This window comes from Lagopus leucura, unplaced genomic scaffold (genome assembly GCF_019238085.1).
Source record: "Lagopus leucura isolate 7727_CA_CO unplaced genomic scaffold, USGS_WTPT01 Super-Scaffold_100157, whole genome shotgun sequence".
In the NCBI taxonomy this organism is placed as follows: Eukaryota; Metazoa; Chordata; class Aves; order Galliformes; family Phasianidae; genus Lagopus; species Lagopus leucura.
In genome coordinates this window covers 24,597,547-24,614,695 of record NW_024962334.1, presented here as the reverse complement: position 1 = coordinate 24,614,695, position 17,149 = coordinate 24,597,547, and the positions used below count along the sequence as shown (strand labels likewise).

The 17,149-nt window shown below is 41.1% G+C and overlaps 1 protein-coding gene across 1 annotated transcript; it reads left to right on the top strand.

Moving 5' to 3' along the window:
- The first annotated feature begins 4,293 nt into the window (after positions 1-4,293).
- ARL4A (ADP ribosylation factor like GTPase 4A) lies at positions 4,294-7,186 on the top strand. The gene is made up of 2 exons (XM_042889238.1): positions 4,294-4,372; positions 4,613-7,186. The coding sequence occupies exon 2, from the start codon at positions 4,691-4,693 to the stop codon at positions 5,291-5,293; it is 603 nt and encodes a 200-aa protein (XP_042745172.1). The 5' UTR covers positions 4,294-4,372; positions 4,613-4,690; the 3' UTR covers positions 5,294-7,186.
- The last annotated feature ends 9,963 nt before the right edge of the window (positions 7,187-17,149 follow it).

The window sequence follows — 17,149 nt, the reverse complement described above, 5'->3', positions numbered from 1 at the left end:
AAAGTAACTGCAGTTTTCTGTTTAGTTTTCTTCATTGTTGCTCTGTGCTAGCACTAACAGAGCAAACAGCAGTATCTGATTTACTCCAAGCATCTCCTTTACTATGGAATTTGGAAAATATCTTCATGTATTCAGTTTAGTTAGGCAAGAACACAGTAAAGCAGATACTACCATTTGAAATTGTAGTACTTTTAATCTGCTGGCAAACTGCTTGTATTATATTAAGGAAAAATGATATGCTTAAAAACTGTGCAACCTTCTTCAAAGAAAGCATTGTGAGGAAATAGTAGCATATAGTGATGTCTCAACTTGATAGGATTTTAAATAGAGTAACTCTAGCATACAAAAATAAAGCTCTAAAGAGCACACAGTTTTTGTGGGGAGGAGAATGCTGGGGAAAAGATAAATCTCTTGGAAGCAGTGCCATAACATTTTTGAATGGCAGCATTCAGTAGCCCTGGCTGCCAGCAAGAGCTTGTCTGCCTCAAGTCAGTAGTTCCAGGAAACATGAAATGGTGGCACAAATATGGTGGATGTGGGGGAGTAGCAGGTGAAATGTTTGTTATTGTGGTAAATATACGCACAGTCCTATCAATATGAGGCCACTGAAGAAAATGTGCAAGCCAAGGCCGTAATGCTTGCACATACTATCACACATAGATTGGTCTTTCATGGTCTTACCTCACAAACTGAGGGGTTAAGGTAGGAACTATTTTTTTGTATTTCTTTTTTAGAGGCGGCTGCCTTTTAGTGAGGTAAGGGTATGGAGACTGAAAACTGGGGGTACCTGCAAAAACAATGTTTTTTTCTCCTCCTTCAACTGCCCCCCTAACTAGCTGTATGCCTGGGTTTAAACACTGTGATTATAACCTTTGTATTTATAAACACAGGATCAACGTTTAACCTTCAGTTATTTGCTCCCAGTAAATGAAAAATCAGTACAGTGAGGGTGAAATCACTGAATTGCACATAACGCAGAAGCTGGAGATTATAGCATCAGTCACTCTGAGACATATCACTTTCTCTCTAGGAGTAAGAAAAGTAAAGAGTTAGTACTGTTGTGTTTTTGTGTGTATTTTTTTTCATCTAACACACCTAAGCAGCGTTTAAGATGCAACTCGGAATCAGAATCAAAGAGCAAGGCTTTCTCTTTGCTAGCCAGCTATATGGCATGATGTTTATCTGTGAACATGAAAGCTGCAAAGCGCAAATGTTAGACTTCATGTGAAGGTATGTATGAAATGAGAATAGGTTTAATTAATTGGTCTAATCAGAGTTGTAACTTAAACTGTAACACACAGCAATTCCATCTCCTGCTGCTCTAAGCTTCGTTATTTATTGTGAAGAAATAAATTAGATTTTCTACCACCAACTACTTTTTAATCATCAAAGCAAAATAATTCATGCAGCTTGCAAGTAATAAAATAATTCATCAGATGTAGGAAAGATGATAAAAGACTTCTTTGTGCAAAACATTTTGTATGTCACTTTAAGAGACTCTTAAGAGCAGAACTTCATGTTTTCCAATGTCAGCAATTTCATTGTTACTGTTTATTTTCAAAACCTATGATAAAACTGCTATAATATTTTAAGCAGGAACCAGATCTTTTAGAAACAAAGCACGTCACCTCAAAACAGTACATTTTAATTGATAATCTTAGATTTAGGGCATAACAGAAGAGAAATAGGTTCAATTTTTGAACATATATAACTAAGCTACACTTTTAAAATGTTATTTTGCACTCTCATGTAGGTGTGTCATATCATTATACTGAAAAACAGTCAATTTTATTTTATACACATTGCTTGGCTTTCACACATTGAGAATTCATTCTTTGTGACTATTGATGTGTCACAAGGCAGAGGTGTTGGGATCCCATTACCAAATGCCAGCCATAAGTAGCCAGCTGTACCTGGTAGTAACATCATTCTCTTAATGAGTCAGAACAAAACTCATAGTACACACAGTAGATACGAAGTGAAAAGTTAAGGATCAGTATGTGAAATATCCCAACACAAAATCAGGGTAATTTGTTCTTTTGTATGACAGGCTTCATATAGCTTAATACTTTTCCTGTTCATGTTTTACTCATAAATGTACTTTGCAATTATGGTCACTTGTTTAAATAAGAGACCCCATTCAACTACATACTAGAAAAGGTAGTAAGTATACTTCTTGTCATACACTTTCCTCAGTCTAAGTTTCTACAGGATAATCAAAGCCTTGCTTCACCATTACCTTCAATTATTAAAGGCAGAATGTGTCAGCTTTCTTACCCTCCCATTAATTTAGCTACCATTACTCCATAGCACCTGGAACACCTGCCCAGTCTGCACGTTTGACTTCTAAAGAAGCATGAAGTGTATAGGAGGAGCTGATCAACTTGGATTGCAATTTAATAGCTGTTTTGCAGTAATGCCTACAGGCATTAAGATCAAGGCACTAAACACTAAGAAGACTCACAATGAAGAATAGTACCTGCCCCAAAGAGTTCATAATTCAGTTTACAGCAAGTTATAACAGGTGAATAAAATAAATTAAATGCAGGGGAAGAGAAAAAGAACAATTGACTTCTCCAATCAATTTTTAGACAGTGGATCATTTTCATGTACATACTTATAAACACAGATATGCTCAGTTTGCTATAGATGGTCATTCCTCTCTAATCTCATTTAATTATTGCCCTGATATCATAAAATTCTTCTTCCAAAAAAAAAAAAAAATATATATATATATATATATATATATGTATATATATATAATCTTTTAAGATATCAGATATGCCATGCTGTAGAAAATCATTGGTTCTGCATCACTCCATTTTCCAGGGCACTGAAATATGCTCTTATGTATTAACTTTTTCAACAATAGATAAAGGCAGCATTATTGGATTTCATGTCAAGAATTGGAATATCTTTAATAAAGGTAGTAGATAGCCCATGTTTTCCTTGTGGGATTCATTACAAATGGTTATTATAATGCTACGTGGAAGTGGTTTGAGGTTTCAAAGGCTATATCTTCAGGTTGATTAAATAAAAATAAGCAAACAATTTTATAGGAGGAAATAAAGGTCAATTCGATTTATTTCAGATGGTCAGGTTTTATGACTAAATCCATTATTTGTGGTAATATTCCTTAACAAGGTGTTTTCACCTGGCTTCCAGCACTTTCAAATCACTGAGCACTGTCCATGAAACCAAGGCCGGGTTCTACTGATGCTTTTCTGCCTGAGCTCCATGTGCTATTTTAAACAGTACGTGAAAATGTTGCTATTTTAGACAGGATTCTAACGGGTGTTTTAGCTCGCTGATACCATTGATCCACGTGTCTGCAGCACGCTGTGGCATTTCTGATGCTACACCACGCCCCGTTATACAACTTCGCTCTTTTACACATCACAGTCGCGATTTAAAATGTAAACCGCAATGTTTTCAGCAGAGAAATACGGAATTGCCAGAACATCCTTAAACAGTCCTTCTCCTCAGCAGCTACATCAACGAACCCGGAAGCGCGGGGCACACTCTCCCTACGCTCTGACGGAGCTCCCATCCACAGCGCAGCACAGCACCGCGCCACCAGGAAAGCCCGGCCTCAACATGGCGGCGGCCCTCGGGGGGCGGGGCGACGGGTCACGTGGGGAGCCCCACAAGGCTCTCCGCTGGGGGGAAGTGGGGTGGCGGGGCTGCGCGTGCAGCACGTTGCTAGGCGACGGGGGGCGCGCGATGCCACGGGAGTGGCCGGCGGCAGGGCGGGGTGACGCAAAGGCCAGGCGAGCAGAGCGGAGATGCACGCCCGCCCGCCCACTCACCCCCTGAGGACGCCTTACGGCTGCCGGGCCGAGCCTTGCTAACGGGTTTCCTCCCTGGGTGGTGCTAGGTGAGCTCCGGTGCGAGGTGCGGACCGCGCACTGTGAGGCGCCACCGAGCCGCTTCTCAGCTGCTTAGGGCGGGGCGCCGGCTTGAGTGACAGCAGCCGCAACCCATGGGCTTATGCGGCTCAAGAGAAACGGCGAGATCGCTGCCACCGCCCGCGCACCGTGGGTGGAGGGTACAGAGCGACCGCCAAGGCCCGCAGCGCTTCACCTCCCTGTTCGTGGGCTGAGGGTGCCGGAACAGGGTCCCCGATGAGTGGCCGGAGCCGCCAGCCAATAGGCGAGGCGGAGCACGCTTTTATCCCCGCCCCCGCCGCACTAAGAGACCAATGAGGGGCACGGGGCGGGGCGAGCGGGGCTAGGCGCGGGCTGGGTGCTGCTCTGCTGCCAGAGGTTTGGGAGTCGTAGTGGCGGCGGCAGCGGCGTTGGCGGCACGGAGGTGCGCGGCATGGAGGCGCTGGCGGCTTTAGCCTTGCTGCGCTGAGGGACGGGGCCGAGCGGTAGGCCGGAGGGGCAGGGCTGGGAGCGGTGGCGGCGGTAGTGGCGGCATGCGGTAGGGAATGCGGATGCCCGCCGCGCCGCAGTGTCGGTAGCGGCCACCGCAGCGTTGCGGGGCTGCAGAGCCCGTAAGGCCGGGCTGGGCGGGGAGTGGTTACGGTCTCGCTGCCCGCGGTTGGGGCGGTGGCGGCGGCAGCCCTAGGCCGGGTCAGGCGGGGGTAACGCTGCATTTGTCGCCGCAGGATCGGAGCCGAGCGCGGCCGTTGGACCCCGCCCGTGGTAGTGGCAGCGGCAGCGCGCTGTCACCTCGCCGCCCGGCGATGGGGAATGGACTCTCGGATCAGACGCCGATCCTGTCCAGCCTGCCTTCTTTCCAGTGCTTCCATATCGTGATCTTGGGGCTGGATTCTGCTGGGAAGACGACCGTGCTGTACAGGCTGCAGTTCAATGAGTTCGTCAACACCGTCCCCACGAAAGGATTTAATACGGAGAAAATCAAAGTGACGCTGGGCAACTCGAAAACGGTCACGTTCCACTTCTGGGATGTGGGCGGCCAGGAGAAGCTGCGGCCGCTATGGAAGTCGTACACGAGGTGTACCGATGGTATTGTGTTTGTGGTGGACTCTGTAGACGTCGAGAGAATGGAGGAGGCCAAAACGGAACTTCACAAAATCACGCGGATATCTGAAAATCAAGGAGTGCCTGTCCTTATAGTCGCTAACAAGCAGGACTTGAGAAACTCTCTCTCTCTTTCTGAAATCGAGAAGATGTTAGCGATGAGCGAGCTGAGTTCTTCGACTCCCTGGCATTTGCAGCCAACCTGTGCAATCATCGGAGATGGACTCAAAGAAGGACTGGAAAAGCTATACGATATGATAATTAAGCGAAGGAAAATGTTGAGGCAGCAGAAAAAGAAGAGATGAGTTCTGTTTTGACCTTTCTATTTTAGAGTAGTTACGTGGTCAAAATTTGACATAAGACAGCTTCCAAACCCAGGCCTGCTTGTTTGGATGCCGTTAAGCTTAGTTACATTAAACAATCAGTTGCACAACCTTGCCTTGTGAAAGGCAGTGTGCTCATGGAACTTTTATTTTTTTTAAATAGTCTCTTCTGAGTTTATGGCTCTGCATTATTTCAGAAGCCCGAATAGATGATGTAATACTATCAGGAAATGGATGGATGGGTGGGTATATGTGACATGGATGTCTAAATAGCCAAATATGACGAAGGTTTTCTGCTTAGTGTTGTACTCCTACGTTTGAGGGTGCCTCTGCAAGCGATTTGCATTGAAGGTGTTCTGTGTTTTTGAACTTCTAATGCTCATAAGTGGAGTATTTAGGTGAACATTATACAGCTTTAAAAACATGTATGAAGCTAGTAATCCATTATTTCAAGAGGCTGTTTTTTATCTTGTTTGGGGATTTCTATGGAAGCTTGGCTACATGTGTAGGGTGTTTTTTTTAATTTGGCACTTTTTGAAATAGACTCATGTTCAGTTCAAGTACTTGAAGCTTAAGTGCTGTGGGTTTTTCAACTGATAGAAGAGACTTTTTTGACAAGTTAAAAAATGTAAACAGCACGTTGGAGCATGGAGAAGTGATTTCCCAATATACAGCATGTTTTTCATATATAAGGTTTTTTATTTTTTAGAGGTAGCTATTCATCCTTATACATTAAATCAGACTTAAGCTAATACTCAAAATTAGTAATTTATTTTTGAATGATAAGTATTACGTCCTCGATCTATCCAATTGAAAGTAAATTAATTGCAGTAAAGAAGCTGTAAAGAACAACTTAGGCTGTTGTGGTTCTAGCAATCGCAACATGTTTGCTCTGTTAGTGACTTTTTTGGCAATAAAAATAAATCATAATGAAGTAAAGATGAAGTTAAACTTAGCAGAGCACTTCTTGTATCTCCCCAAAATATCCCATTTTATTAAAGTGGTATTGCTATGTCACTTCAACGTATGCTTTTTTTTTTTATTGTGACTCTAATTATTAAAGTATTTTGTGGTTAGGAATGTAATAATGCTTTATACACTCAAACCATTTGACACTACTGGGAGGGAGGGAGTGGGGGAAGAAGATTTTCAAGATGGGCCTGTGTTCTGCTTTAATTATGCTTTAAGCTGTTCTTGTTTACAGAGTGTGCAAACAGTGTTAACTGGGCAGGATAGTGCTTGACAGAAAAGGGAGGGTAGTTTTTCTTACTGGTACAGAGCTTCAAGTGACTCTTTAGATACTTGGTTAGCAACTAAAAGGGCTATAACAGAGCCTGGATTTTTAGGACTAACTTTAGTGGTGCTGTAAAAATTCATCAGAATGTTAGATTCTCTTTAAACTTTTGTTGGAAACATTAAATTAAAAAAAAAAAAAATCTATTTCTTCCTCTTAGTCAACCAGCAATGTAAAAAAAAAAAAACCACTTTCTTACATGCTGCCATGTATCAGGAGGATGACAGCTACAAACCTGAATGTCAATCAATATAACTTAAATATGTTTTAGGAAAAAAAAAAATCAAATTTTTTAACCAGCAGCTGTTTGTCCAGGAGGTAACCAAAAATGCACTTTAGTGTCTTCAATAAATGAAAGTGACAGCTGTTTTTTTTTTTTGTTTGTTTGTTTATTTTGTTTTTTTTTTTTTTAATACATCTTGGTCCTTTTTGAATAAACTGAAGTAGCTTCCAGTGGAGCTTTTGTATGTTGGTTATATATGTACCTGCACTGGTGACATTGTAAGTCACTTACTCAAGTAATGTCTATATTTATAGAAATGTGGATGACTTCTTAAACCTCAATAAACAATTCAAAACAAGTCTATAGAGAAGGTGTCTGACTTGTGCTGCAGTGATATATTCTCCTCAACCTCTGTGCACATATTGATCCTATTAGCCATAGAACCATTTCTGTTGAAAACCAAAATCTTGTAAACGTGGTAAGGGTCAAAAATGTTCCAGTCTTCTAAACTGTAGGTACTTCATTAACGCCTTTAAATCAGTGATGTATCAATATGCTCATAGAAGAAATATTAACTGTGCTTTCTGTAACCCTTTCTGTAGTGATGGGTCTTGCATAGTTTGAAAAAGCCTTTATATATGTGAACCTTTCTTGTGTTATGTTTGGTATTGGACAGATAATGTTGGGCATTTATTGTGTATGCACAAGTTGTACTGATTTTTGTACAGACAAGTGCAAATATCTGAAGCTGTCTGAAGGATTCTTAAACCTTGGGTGAATTTTCTTCTCAGATTCTATGATAGGGAGCAGAATGTGGGAAAATTGAAGTTCTGGTTAGTTTTAGGCCTCTAACGACATCGGGACACATCTCATTTAGAAACATACAAATCAAAATTTAAGTTTGAATAAGAATGTCCAAACCTCTCTCACAGTTCTTTCACATCACTGATGGTTCATCAAAGTGGAGGTTGCTCACAGTGGATCTTGAGAAAGAGGTGCTTGTTCTTTAGCCCTATGAATCCAGGATGCAATTGGTATCGTCTAACTAATGCTTTTCTTCCTATCATGTGCATATCACTGTTAGGTTAAGGAAGCTGGTGTGACAGGTTGGCTTGATTTTTATTTATTTACTTATTTATTTCATACCCAGAATGCAAACTATAAAATACAAAGTAATTATTACTTCAGACGTTCATTAAATTTTTACTGGGAATAGTTGAAAAGGCACCCCACCCAAAAAAAAGCCAGTCGTATTTTGTTCTGCATATTGAACCTGCTGGTCTTTAACAGTGACAGTGTCCTTGAACTCCTGTGCGTATAATAGCTTCAGTGCACGATTTTAACTACAAAGACATGACTGATCTTTACCCAGCACTTCTGTTTGGAGGAAATGGTCAGAGAAAGTGGAGAAGGTGTGTTCTTTGAGTGACTTGCTTGTTATCGCGTAGTGTTTGACGCTGGCTTTGGAAGGGGAAACAGCAAATGGGGGGTGAGTTACATTGAAGATATACCTGTATCTGTGCTAGGACTGTTTGGCTGTAATATTACATTAACTCCTGAGTAAAGTAGTCAAATATGATGGTAGTGGTACCTCCAAAATTGTGTTCTGCGTTACTATGACAGAGTTACCGGTCATGAACAAAGCAGTAATTGCAGTAGAGCATTTAATACATTACTGATGTGTGTCAGAAAATCTTTGAGAGAACAAGTAGATGTAATTTTGTTACAGTGCTGCAGTTCTGCTAAATGTTGCAAAAATATGCTTCAAATGATACTCTTTTCTTCAAGGTACTGGCCGTGGTAAACCCTGAAACTGCTTCTACCTCAAGAAGGCATAGGATTGTGTTTAGGTTGGTGCAGCACTGTTAGAAACAAGCCATAAGCTCTTGTCTTAATGCTGCTGTTGTGGAATTACAAGGTTGTTATGCCATTGCCTCAGCTGTATATAGATATAAAAAAATTTAAATTTGGCTTGTCTTCAGGGTCTGGGCTCTGTTTTCTAGCTGAATAACTGTATATTGACTTCCAACCCTTTCAACTGAAGTAAGTTGTTGGACTGAATGTGTGTTTACATTTGAAAAATACAGATATTGTTTTCCCCAGCAAGGTGATGGATGAAAAGTTTCTCTCCGAATTTTTCACCTTTTGTTGAGACCCAGTTGATCCTTTCCACGTGGCAAGCAGTGCTCACCTCCTGCTCCTTGAGCTGCCTTGGTGAGATGCTCCCTGGTGCAGCCTCTAGTCCTGCAGGGGCTGCTGCCTGTGTTGCGGTGCTCACAGAATGGCAAGCAGCTGTCAGTGGCTGATGAACTCATCTGGGTCCCAACAAGGCTGTGTGATGGCAGCTGCCTATGTCTTGGGTCAGTTGTTTAAAAAAGAGCAGGGTGTTAATTAGCAGCAGGCTGAAACTTTGCTGAAGAGAGTGCAATTCGTGGCTTCTAAGGAGGATCTGATACTGCATTGATTCTATGAAGAAGGAATTCATACGGCACAGTGGGTATAATGTAGGCAGTCTGAGTATACCATGTATAGGTAGATTTCAGGCTTAGTTCAGGGAGGTTAGTAATGCCTGCTCATAATGCTATATTCCTTTGGCTTGTTTTGAGAGGGAAATCTAGGAATGGCTGAGTGCTTTTTGGAGCATTGTTGTTACTGTGATGTAACTCATCTGAGATGATCACAACTCATGGCCATGCTCTGGGAGCCAGCAGCCTCATGTTCCTTGAGCCAAAGTCACTGCTGTTGCTGCAGGAAGGGATGTCTGGGGAGCTGTGGATGATATGGTCTTGTGTGCATTTAGTCTGGGTGATGAGGAAAGCATTTTGTTAGATTCCTGACTGACCTATCGATGTGAAGCCCTGTTCTTCTCACAGAATTTTGCAGGCTGTGGTTATTTTTAGAAGCAGTATAGTGCTGTAGAACTGCATGGATAAACCATGTGTGTTTTGAAACAGAAGGGAAATATGCAACTGAACTTCACAGCAGGGTGATTTCTGGGGTTACCATATGGGCTACATTTGTTCCCTTCTATTTGAGAACAAAATCAAGTGCACAGCTGCTAGGATACCCTTCTTGGAAGTGTTAGGTGGTCCTCTTAAATCAGTTGTAATGAAGTAAAAATGCAGTTCCCAAGACCTAAATGGGAAAAAGGTGGGAGGGGGGTGGGGGGGATGAGCAAAATATCTGGAGCAAGCTAGATACAGGAGCATCCTACCTTGTCATCTCCTGTTTCATTGTGACTGATGTGAGGTATGGCATGTTCACTGCCTGGCCAAGCTGACTGCACATTCATTCACTTTTCATATGTTGAATTTATTGAAAGGTAAGCCCAACATCTGAGAATCTAGGCAAAGAGGCCAGACTGTGCTTCCAGACTAAATGCCTGCTTGTAAACAGCTCAGGAAGGTAAGATGCTAATCCTTGAGCCATCAAGGTTATCCCTTCTTAGTTCCAGCTATATCTACACAGCTGCTCCTCCAGTCTGAAGAGCTGAAGACAAAAAACTGAATGTTAGAAAAGAAATGGGAATCATATAGAATGGTTTAAGTTGGAGGGGACCTTAAAAGCCGTTTAGTTCCAACAGCTCTGCTGTGGCAGGGTTGCCACTCGAGATCAGCCTGTCCAGGATCCCATCCCAGGGGAGGCTCGCTGCAGTTGTGAGCTGGGGGGCATGCAGGAAGGGAGTATTTGAAACTGTTGGACCTCAGTAGTTGTTCAAGATATATTGAAAACTAAGGGAAACATATACTTCTAGGCTGCCTAATTGGTTGTAAATCTTTATTTCATGCACTGAAGTTTTCCTATTACTGAATGAAACAATGCCCTATTTAAGAAAGCCACCTAATCACTCATTCATCTCTGGTCAAGTTGACAGAGGGTAGGCCTGGGGGTGTAGGGACGCTGGCTGGCATACCAGCTGCCGTGTCTGGGGTTGCTTCCAAGAACAGCAGGAGTCTGGTTCAGGCAAGGTGAATGCATGAAGCCTGGTGCTATGATGTGGTCCAGAACAGCCACTTGCCGTGCAGCCCTGGCACTTATGTTCTGTAACCATTTTATGAATGATAAACAAAAATAATTTCTTTCAGACTGCAGCATTTCCATCTCTTTCTGTGCCAATGTCATTTGCCCTGAAAGCTTTGGCAGGCTTTGATGTTGGAGATCTCTATGTTGGCTGTCATAGGGATGAGTTTGTGGGTCAAGAGGGTCAGGAAAGTGTGTTCACCTCTGACTTGTTTAGCTAAAAGCAGTCTTTTAGTAAGGCTGGTCTAATGTGGATGTAGATAAGAGAAGGAAAAATTCTAAATATATTCTTGTTTCTAACATTAGCTGAACTCTATGACCTTCTAATTATTGGATATTGCTGTATGTGGGCCACTGGTGTTTCTTGGCACTGGTTTCATGGTGATCTCCAAGATGCAGTCCTCAGACAGCGAGCATAAGGTCTCCGCAGATTTAAATGGTAATACTGAATTTATATATCCATCGTGTATATTTTATCTGGGCATCTGAGGTGCTTCTGTGGGTCAACATGTTTTCTCAAAGATAATTTTGATTTTTTGGGAAACATAAATTCATGTAACAATGTCCCCGCAAACAGTTTATCCTTGTTTTGTCCTTGTTATATCATAATTGGCATAAGTTAAATGACAATCTATGGACTATTACTATTCCCATTGAATTACACCTAATGAATTTCTATTTGAATTGGTGATTTATATTCTTTTTTTTTTTTTTTTTTTTTTTTTTAAATCAAAATTTATTTTGCGTAGGAACTGAATTATGCTAACCTTGGGACTACTGGCCTCCCTCATTTTAATTAGCTCAGAAAATTGACTTGTACATTTAAAGCCTCTGTAATTCAGCTGTAATCACTCATGTTAGGCTGGAGATAAAGGAGTCTCTCAGACTGTGGCACACTGATGCCTTCTGACAGATCTCCTATTGCCGCATCAATACGCTTCCCTCACATGGTGCTGCAATAGGACTGGCAGGGACAGAAGTATGGTGCAGCAGCTGCATTTCTGCCACTGTCTCGTGTAACTCATTTATATACAGCATTTCCTTATGTCCTGCTCTTGCTGTAATCACGACAGGAGATGTTGGAAAAGAGCCTGTACGAAGACTCAGCTGCATGCTGCAGCTTGAAAACAAATACTTCAACCTGTAATTTACCTGTAAAGCCCTGGAGTGAATGCTGGAGGCCAGAGCTGCAGTTTGGTGCCCCTACCCACTGAGAGCTCAGGGCATTTTATTCCTGCTAAAGAGCCATGGTGAAACAGAAAAGAAAGAGTGCAGCAGTAATTTCAATTCTGAATTTCTTGTGATGTGTGTTCAGAAGCAGGATGTTAGGAAATCATATTGTTTCAATGATAATACATTTGAGAGTTTAAAAATGAAAGTTCAATATACTGTATTGTCTGACTCCATGAGCTGCAGCTTCAGAGAAAACAAAAAATATTTCCATATCTGCAAATAATAATTGATTTTATATTCATCAGTAAATAAATATTCATAAAGTCTATTGTCTCTACCTGATTGTTGTTTGCATTTGACTATAGCTGTTAAGCAAAAGTAGTAAAAAATATTTGGTTTTACGTTTGAATTCAATTGCAGTGACTATTTGGCCTTCCAGAGCAAGCATGTGAAAGTTTTCTAACAGAGATCTTGAGTTTAAATAATGTATCACCTTTCATTTGGAGTAGTCAGTGACAAAAACGTCTGGTAATTCCTTGGGAAAGGTAGCCCAATTTTGCATGGTACGGTGAGGAAAGTATCTCACGGTGGCTTCAGACTTTGGGATTCAGTGGGTCTCCTGCTCTGTCTGCTTCTCTTGGCTGTAATGAATCAGTCTGCACAGGATGTGGCTGCTAGCAGATGATAATGCAAAGTGAAGGGCTGGGCCATGAAAAGCCCCAGGGTGGCTCAGCACGGTGCTGAGTTCTCACGAAGAGCTGATTGCTTTCCAAAAATAAGAACAGGAACTAGGGCAGATAATCCATGTAAAATGCACTTCCCACCTTACACATTCACAACAATTTATTATTTTCAGCATTGTGGAGCTTAATGTGTTGATTACATACATAATCTCTGTAGGCACACACACACCTACACGCACTTCTTGTATCCTTGCAGGCCCCATTTGCAAAAATTTCTCTAGGATTCTGTTCTGTGGGTGTAACTCCGGAATATATAAACAGATCCATGTTTTCACATCACTTGAACCCAAACCTGACTGCAAACATGACAGCACTAGAAATACAATGGTTTGGAACTTTCTGCTCTGTTTTAAACCCTTCAGTTTACTAGGACAAGGCAATCTGGGCTGTTCACACAACTTGCTGTTGTGGCAGCGTTACCACTGCTCGGAGTTCAGGTTGTGTCAGCATTTCTTCTACAATCATAAATCCTTGTTTCAAGAGCTTAATAATCCAATTAGTCTTGAAATTTCACACTTGTCTGAAACTTGGCACTGAATATTAATTTGGCCTTTTACCACATTAAATAAAAATACGTATTAGAAGTGAATGTAAATAAATGAAAAATAGGCTCATTGTATTTCACTGCCTTTTTCCCTTTCAGTGTTAATTTTGTTTATTGAAATGAAATGGCATAAACTTACTGTTCCAAGTGGAAGCCTTTGTAAATTCTTCTTAAGTTAAAAACTGCAGTCATTAACATTTGCATATCAGCTTTCATGAGCTTGTAGATCTCACCCGCAGCAAGTCGAGTTCTCTATCAGTGTCAGCACAGCAATATATAGGAAGTAGCAGTTGTGGGAGAGGACATACACAAAGAATAGAAGCATGGATATGATTATCCTTAGCTGCTTTCATATGTAATTTCAAATCCTGTGATTATGCAAGTACATTTTCTAGGCAGTGATGATATATAATGTAAATCAAATGCAGGGTTTCTTCTGTCCTGTTGAAAAGCCTGTGTTTGTAAAATTTCCAAGCTGCAGGATATTTTTTTTGTTTGTTTTAAATGAACAAATAAATAGAAATCTTTGGAGAAGGCTCTGATGCGAGTCTTTCAATTTTTGCTCACCCCTTCTCTATAACTCTGAGATTATCCTGGGAGTCACTAAGGGTATGACTTGTCTGTGCACAATATCTTTTTGCATATAAATGCTTGTGTGGTTTTTTGTTTGTTTGTTTGTTTTTGTTCTCTTTTGTTTCTGTTTTCAGAAAGGTAGCAGTAACACAAAGATCCTGTATTAATGGTTGCTCTGCTCTGACTTAAATCAAAAATAAGTCTTTTTCCTTGTGCATTCATTTATCCTCTGCACAGAACATGCAGAATCTGCCAGTTTGAAGCCACAATGCTTTATCCTCCTTTTGCACTCAGTGGAGCCGAGCATACATCCCTGCATAAAGCAGATCTTGCACATCAGGAGAACCAGTGCACTCAACTCTGGATGTGCTCTCCACTCTTACTTCACCCAGCCCATTCTGAACAGAACAGAAACAATATATTTTTTTCTTTCTTCCCTTTCAAATGACCTTCCAACTGAAAGCATGAGTAGCTATAGCAATCTATTGTGTGTCAGAAAATGCATACTCACTTTGAGAGCTTTGGGTTGAGCTTAGCGTACCTTTCCACTCCACAGGGCTTTTCATTTACTTCCCAAAGGAAAGCTTTCCTTATGCCTAGTGCTTTTCTATTAGCAGCACCGTGCTTTTTTCAGTGTAACAGAGGCACAACAATCAGGATTCGTTTTATCCAGCATTCCGTCTCTAAAAATTAGGTATTCATGTCTGATCTGTGCACCTCTAGATATTTTTCTTGTCTATAGAAAGACAGGTGTTTGTTTAGGGCATACTTTATCCTAATTCAGGCACAGGATCTAAGGTAGGTCAGAAAAGCCACCGTATGAGTGAGTCTATCTGCCATACAGAGGCATAAGCTGATTAACTCAAACATAGACACCTGTCTTTTACACCAACTGTTTATACTTATATCCTAAACAATAGCCCCTAATCTGTGGGAGCTACCTTGATGCAAAACGCAGGTGTCTGCCATTTGAAATCTGTGTCAATCTGCAGCAGCTGAGAGCCTACTGCAGTCCTTAACAAATTAACCATAGCCCTTCTGCATGCTATGAAATCATAGTCCTCTTTTCATAAGAAGAAAACGTAAGGACTGATATGTTAAGTAATATCTATACATTGAGAAAAACAAAAGTGAGAGCTGTTATTGCACACAATGTGCATACCACATTTCAAAGTCCAGATATTCTCACTAGAGAAATCAGTAAACCAAATTACTTTCTCTTAGGACGTTTTATGGCTCCAATCAAGCTTCTTGTATATGCAAAGGTAACTTTTCATTGCATTCAGTGGGAGTGAGATAAGGCTGTAGAATTGTGCAACAAACCTGCTAACTATAATAGCTTTTAGATAGTAAAGTGGGTTTTTCTTTTGTTTCTTTTTTTTTTTTTTCTTTTTCTTTTTTTTTTTTTTTTTAAATGCAAGTAGATCCTGACCTACCACCTGATGCTATAATTTGGTCTAGCAACATCTGTGTCAGTTTCTGTAGGTGCTGGGGGTTGCAATCAGTCATGTGACCACCAAAAGTCTATGAGCAATCACATTCTAGTTGTTAAGAGGGTGGAAGAGGCTTGCCAAAAGGAAGTTCCCTGTGTGGTGGTATTGTGGAGGTGGCCTGAATAGAGAAGCAAGATGTGAACAAGGAATAATGTGAGCAGAGATTGTGAACTGGCTGATGGCCTTCAGTTTTCCTTCTGTCTAACAAGGTATGATTAAGTGACACGTTTTCTCTGAGGTATTTCTACTTTATGAGAATGCAACATGAGAAGGGGTTTTGCTTGTGCTTATGTTGTGAAAATGGTAAGGATTTAAAGTCTCCTTAAGCATCTAACACGGTCAAACTCTTTGTTGGCTGAAGAAATTAAAAGCCATTGTAGGCAATGCCCTGAAATTGCATATTAGTGATTTCCTTAGGAAATGAAGCTAAAATGGTGGGAGGAGTAGATGAGGAAGGAAGAGGCCTAGAAAGCAGAGATCTGGGATATGGCTCTAAAAGCTTTGGAATTTTTGTGAATGAGTAAATTGGGCATATTGTGTATGTTTGTAGTCTGGGAAAAGTGCTAGACTTCACTTAGCCTCATATTAAGAAGGAAGTTGGTATGCTGAACAACTGAGAGATCTGCATTCCTGAAATCACCATATCCTCCTTTGAAAGCAAAGGTGTAACTTCTGAAGTTTTTCTCTCTGTAATATGAGACCAGCTGCTATGATTTCCTATCAGTTATCTGTGGTGAGAAAATAACTGTATATGTACCCTAAAGGAGATGTTATCTGCTTCCCTAAACACTGTTGACTCTCTGTCTTGTGTGAATTAATCCTTGATTGCAAAGACATCCAGGCTGGCACTGAAACATTTGCTGAAAAGCTGTGTATTGCCTGGTTGCTTGCTTTCTCTCTTCTGCTATGGGTATCTGTAGAAGGTGTTTATCTATTGTTTCGCAGCGAATTAATAATATATGACATGGCACAACTGCTTAGCAATGTTGATTTTGTTACGATTCAATGAGTTTTCAGTCCTCTGAAGGAAGACGAGAATGCTATAGGAGCTTGTTCCTACAGAGGACTAAAACACCACTATCTTGGGGAGAAATACTTGGAATTTCTCGTTTCTGTGATGGAAATCTCGTGAACACTCATCTTGTTTTTAGTATGCAAAGTGGTCTTGTTCACTGAGCCTTTGATACTTGAGCTTGCTGTGACTGTTACAAGCTGAAGAGTGGGGATATGCGAACAAAAGAATAAAAAAAAAAAAGTGGCTTACTGGAAAATACTACAATGTTTTAAAAAATTATTTTAAAAAATGCTACTGAAAAAGGTGGTAAATGTCAGTTGGTAGGTGCTGGGCTACATTTAGTTACAGAAAATTTTAATCTGTCTGCTAGGCTGTGCTCTGCTCTCTAATAAACTAACTTCAGTAAACGAGTGACTCCGGGTTTTGTTTGCAACTAGTGGTACCACATAGCAGGGTGCAAGTGGATTACTTGTTTCTTGTGCAAGGTGAATTACTGAGGTATGTCTTCCATTGGACTGCACCACTTGGTGGTTTCCAGTAGCAAAGTTCCTACAGCAGGTGGTGGGTTTGCAGTCATTTGTTGCATTTCTGTGATTGATCAGCAGCACTGCTTTGAGATAATCCCCCTGGAGGCCAGGACTGTGTTAGAACTGCTGTTTGGGTGCCTGAGGAGAAATGCTATCCTCATCACTCTTCTGTCTGAGCAGCCAGGGGCTGTCTCTGACCTTTGAGGACTTGAAAATGTTTTACTCTTCTGATA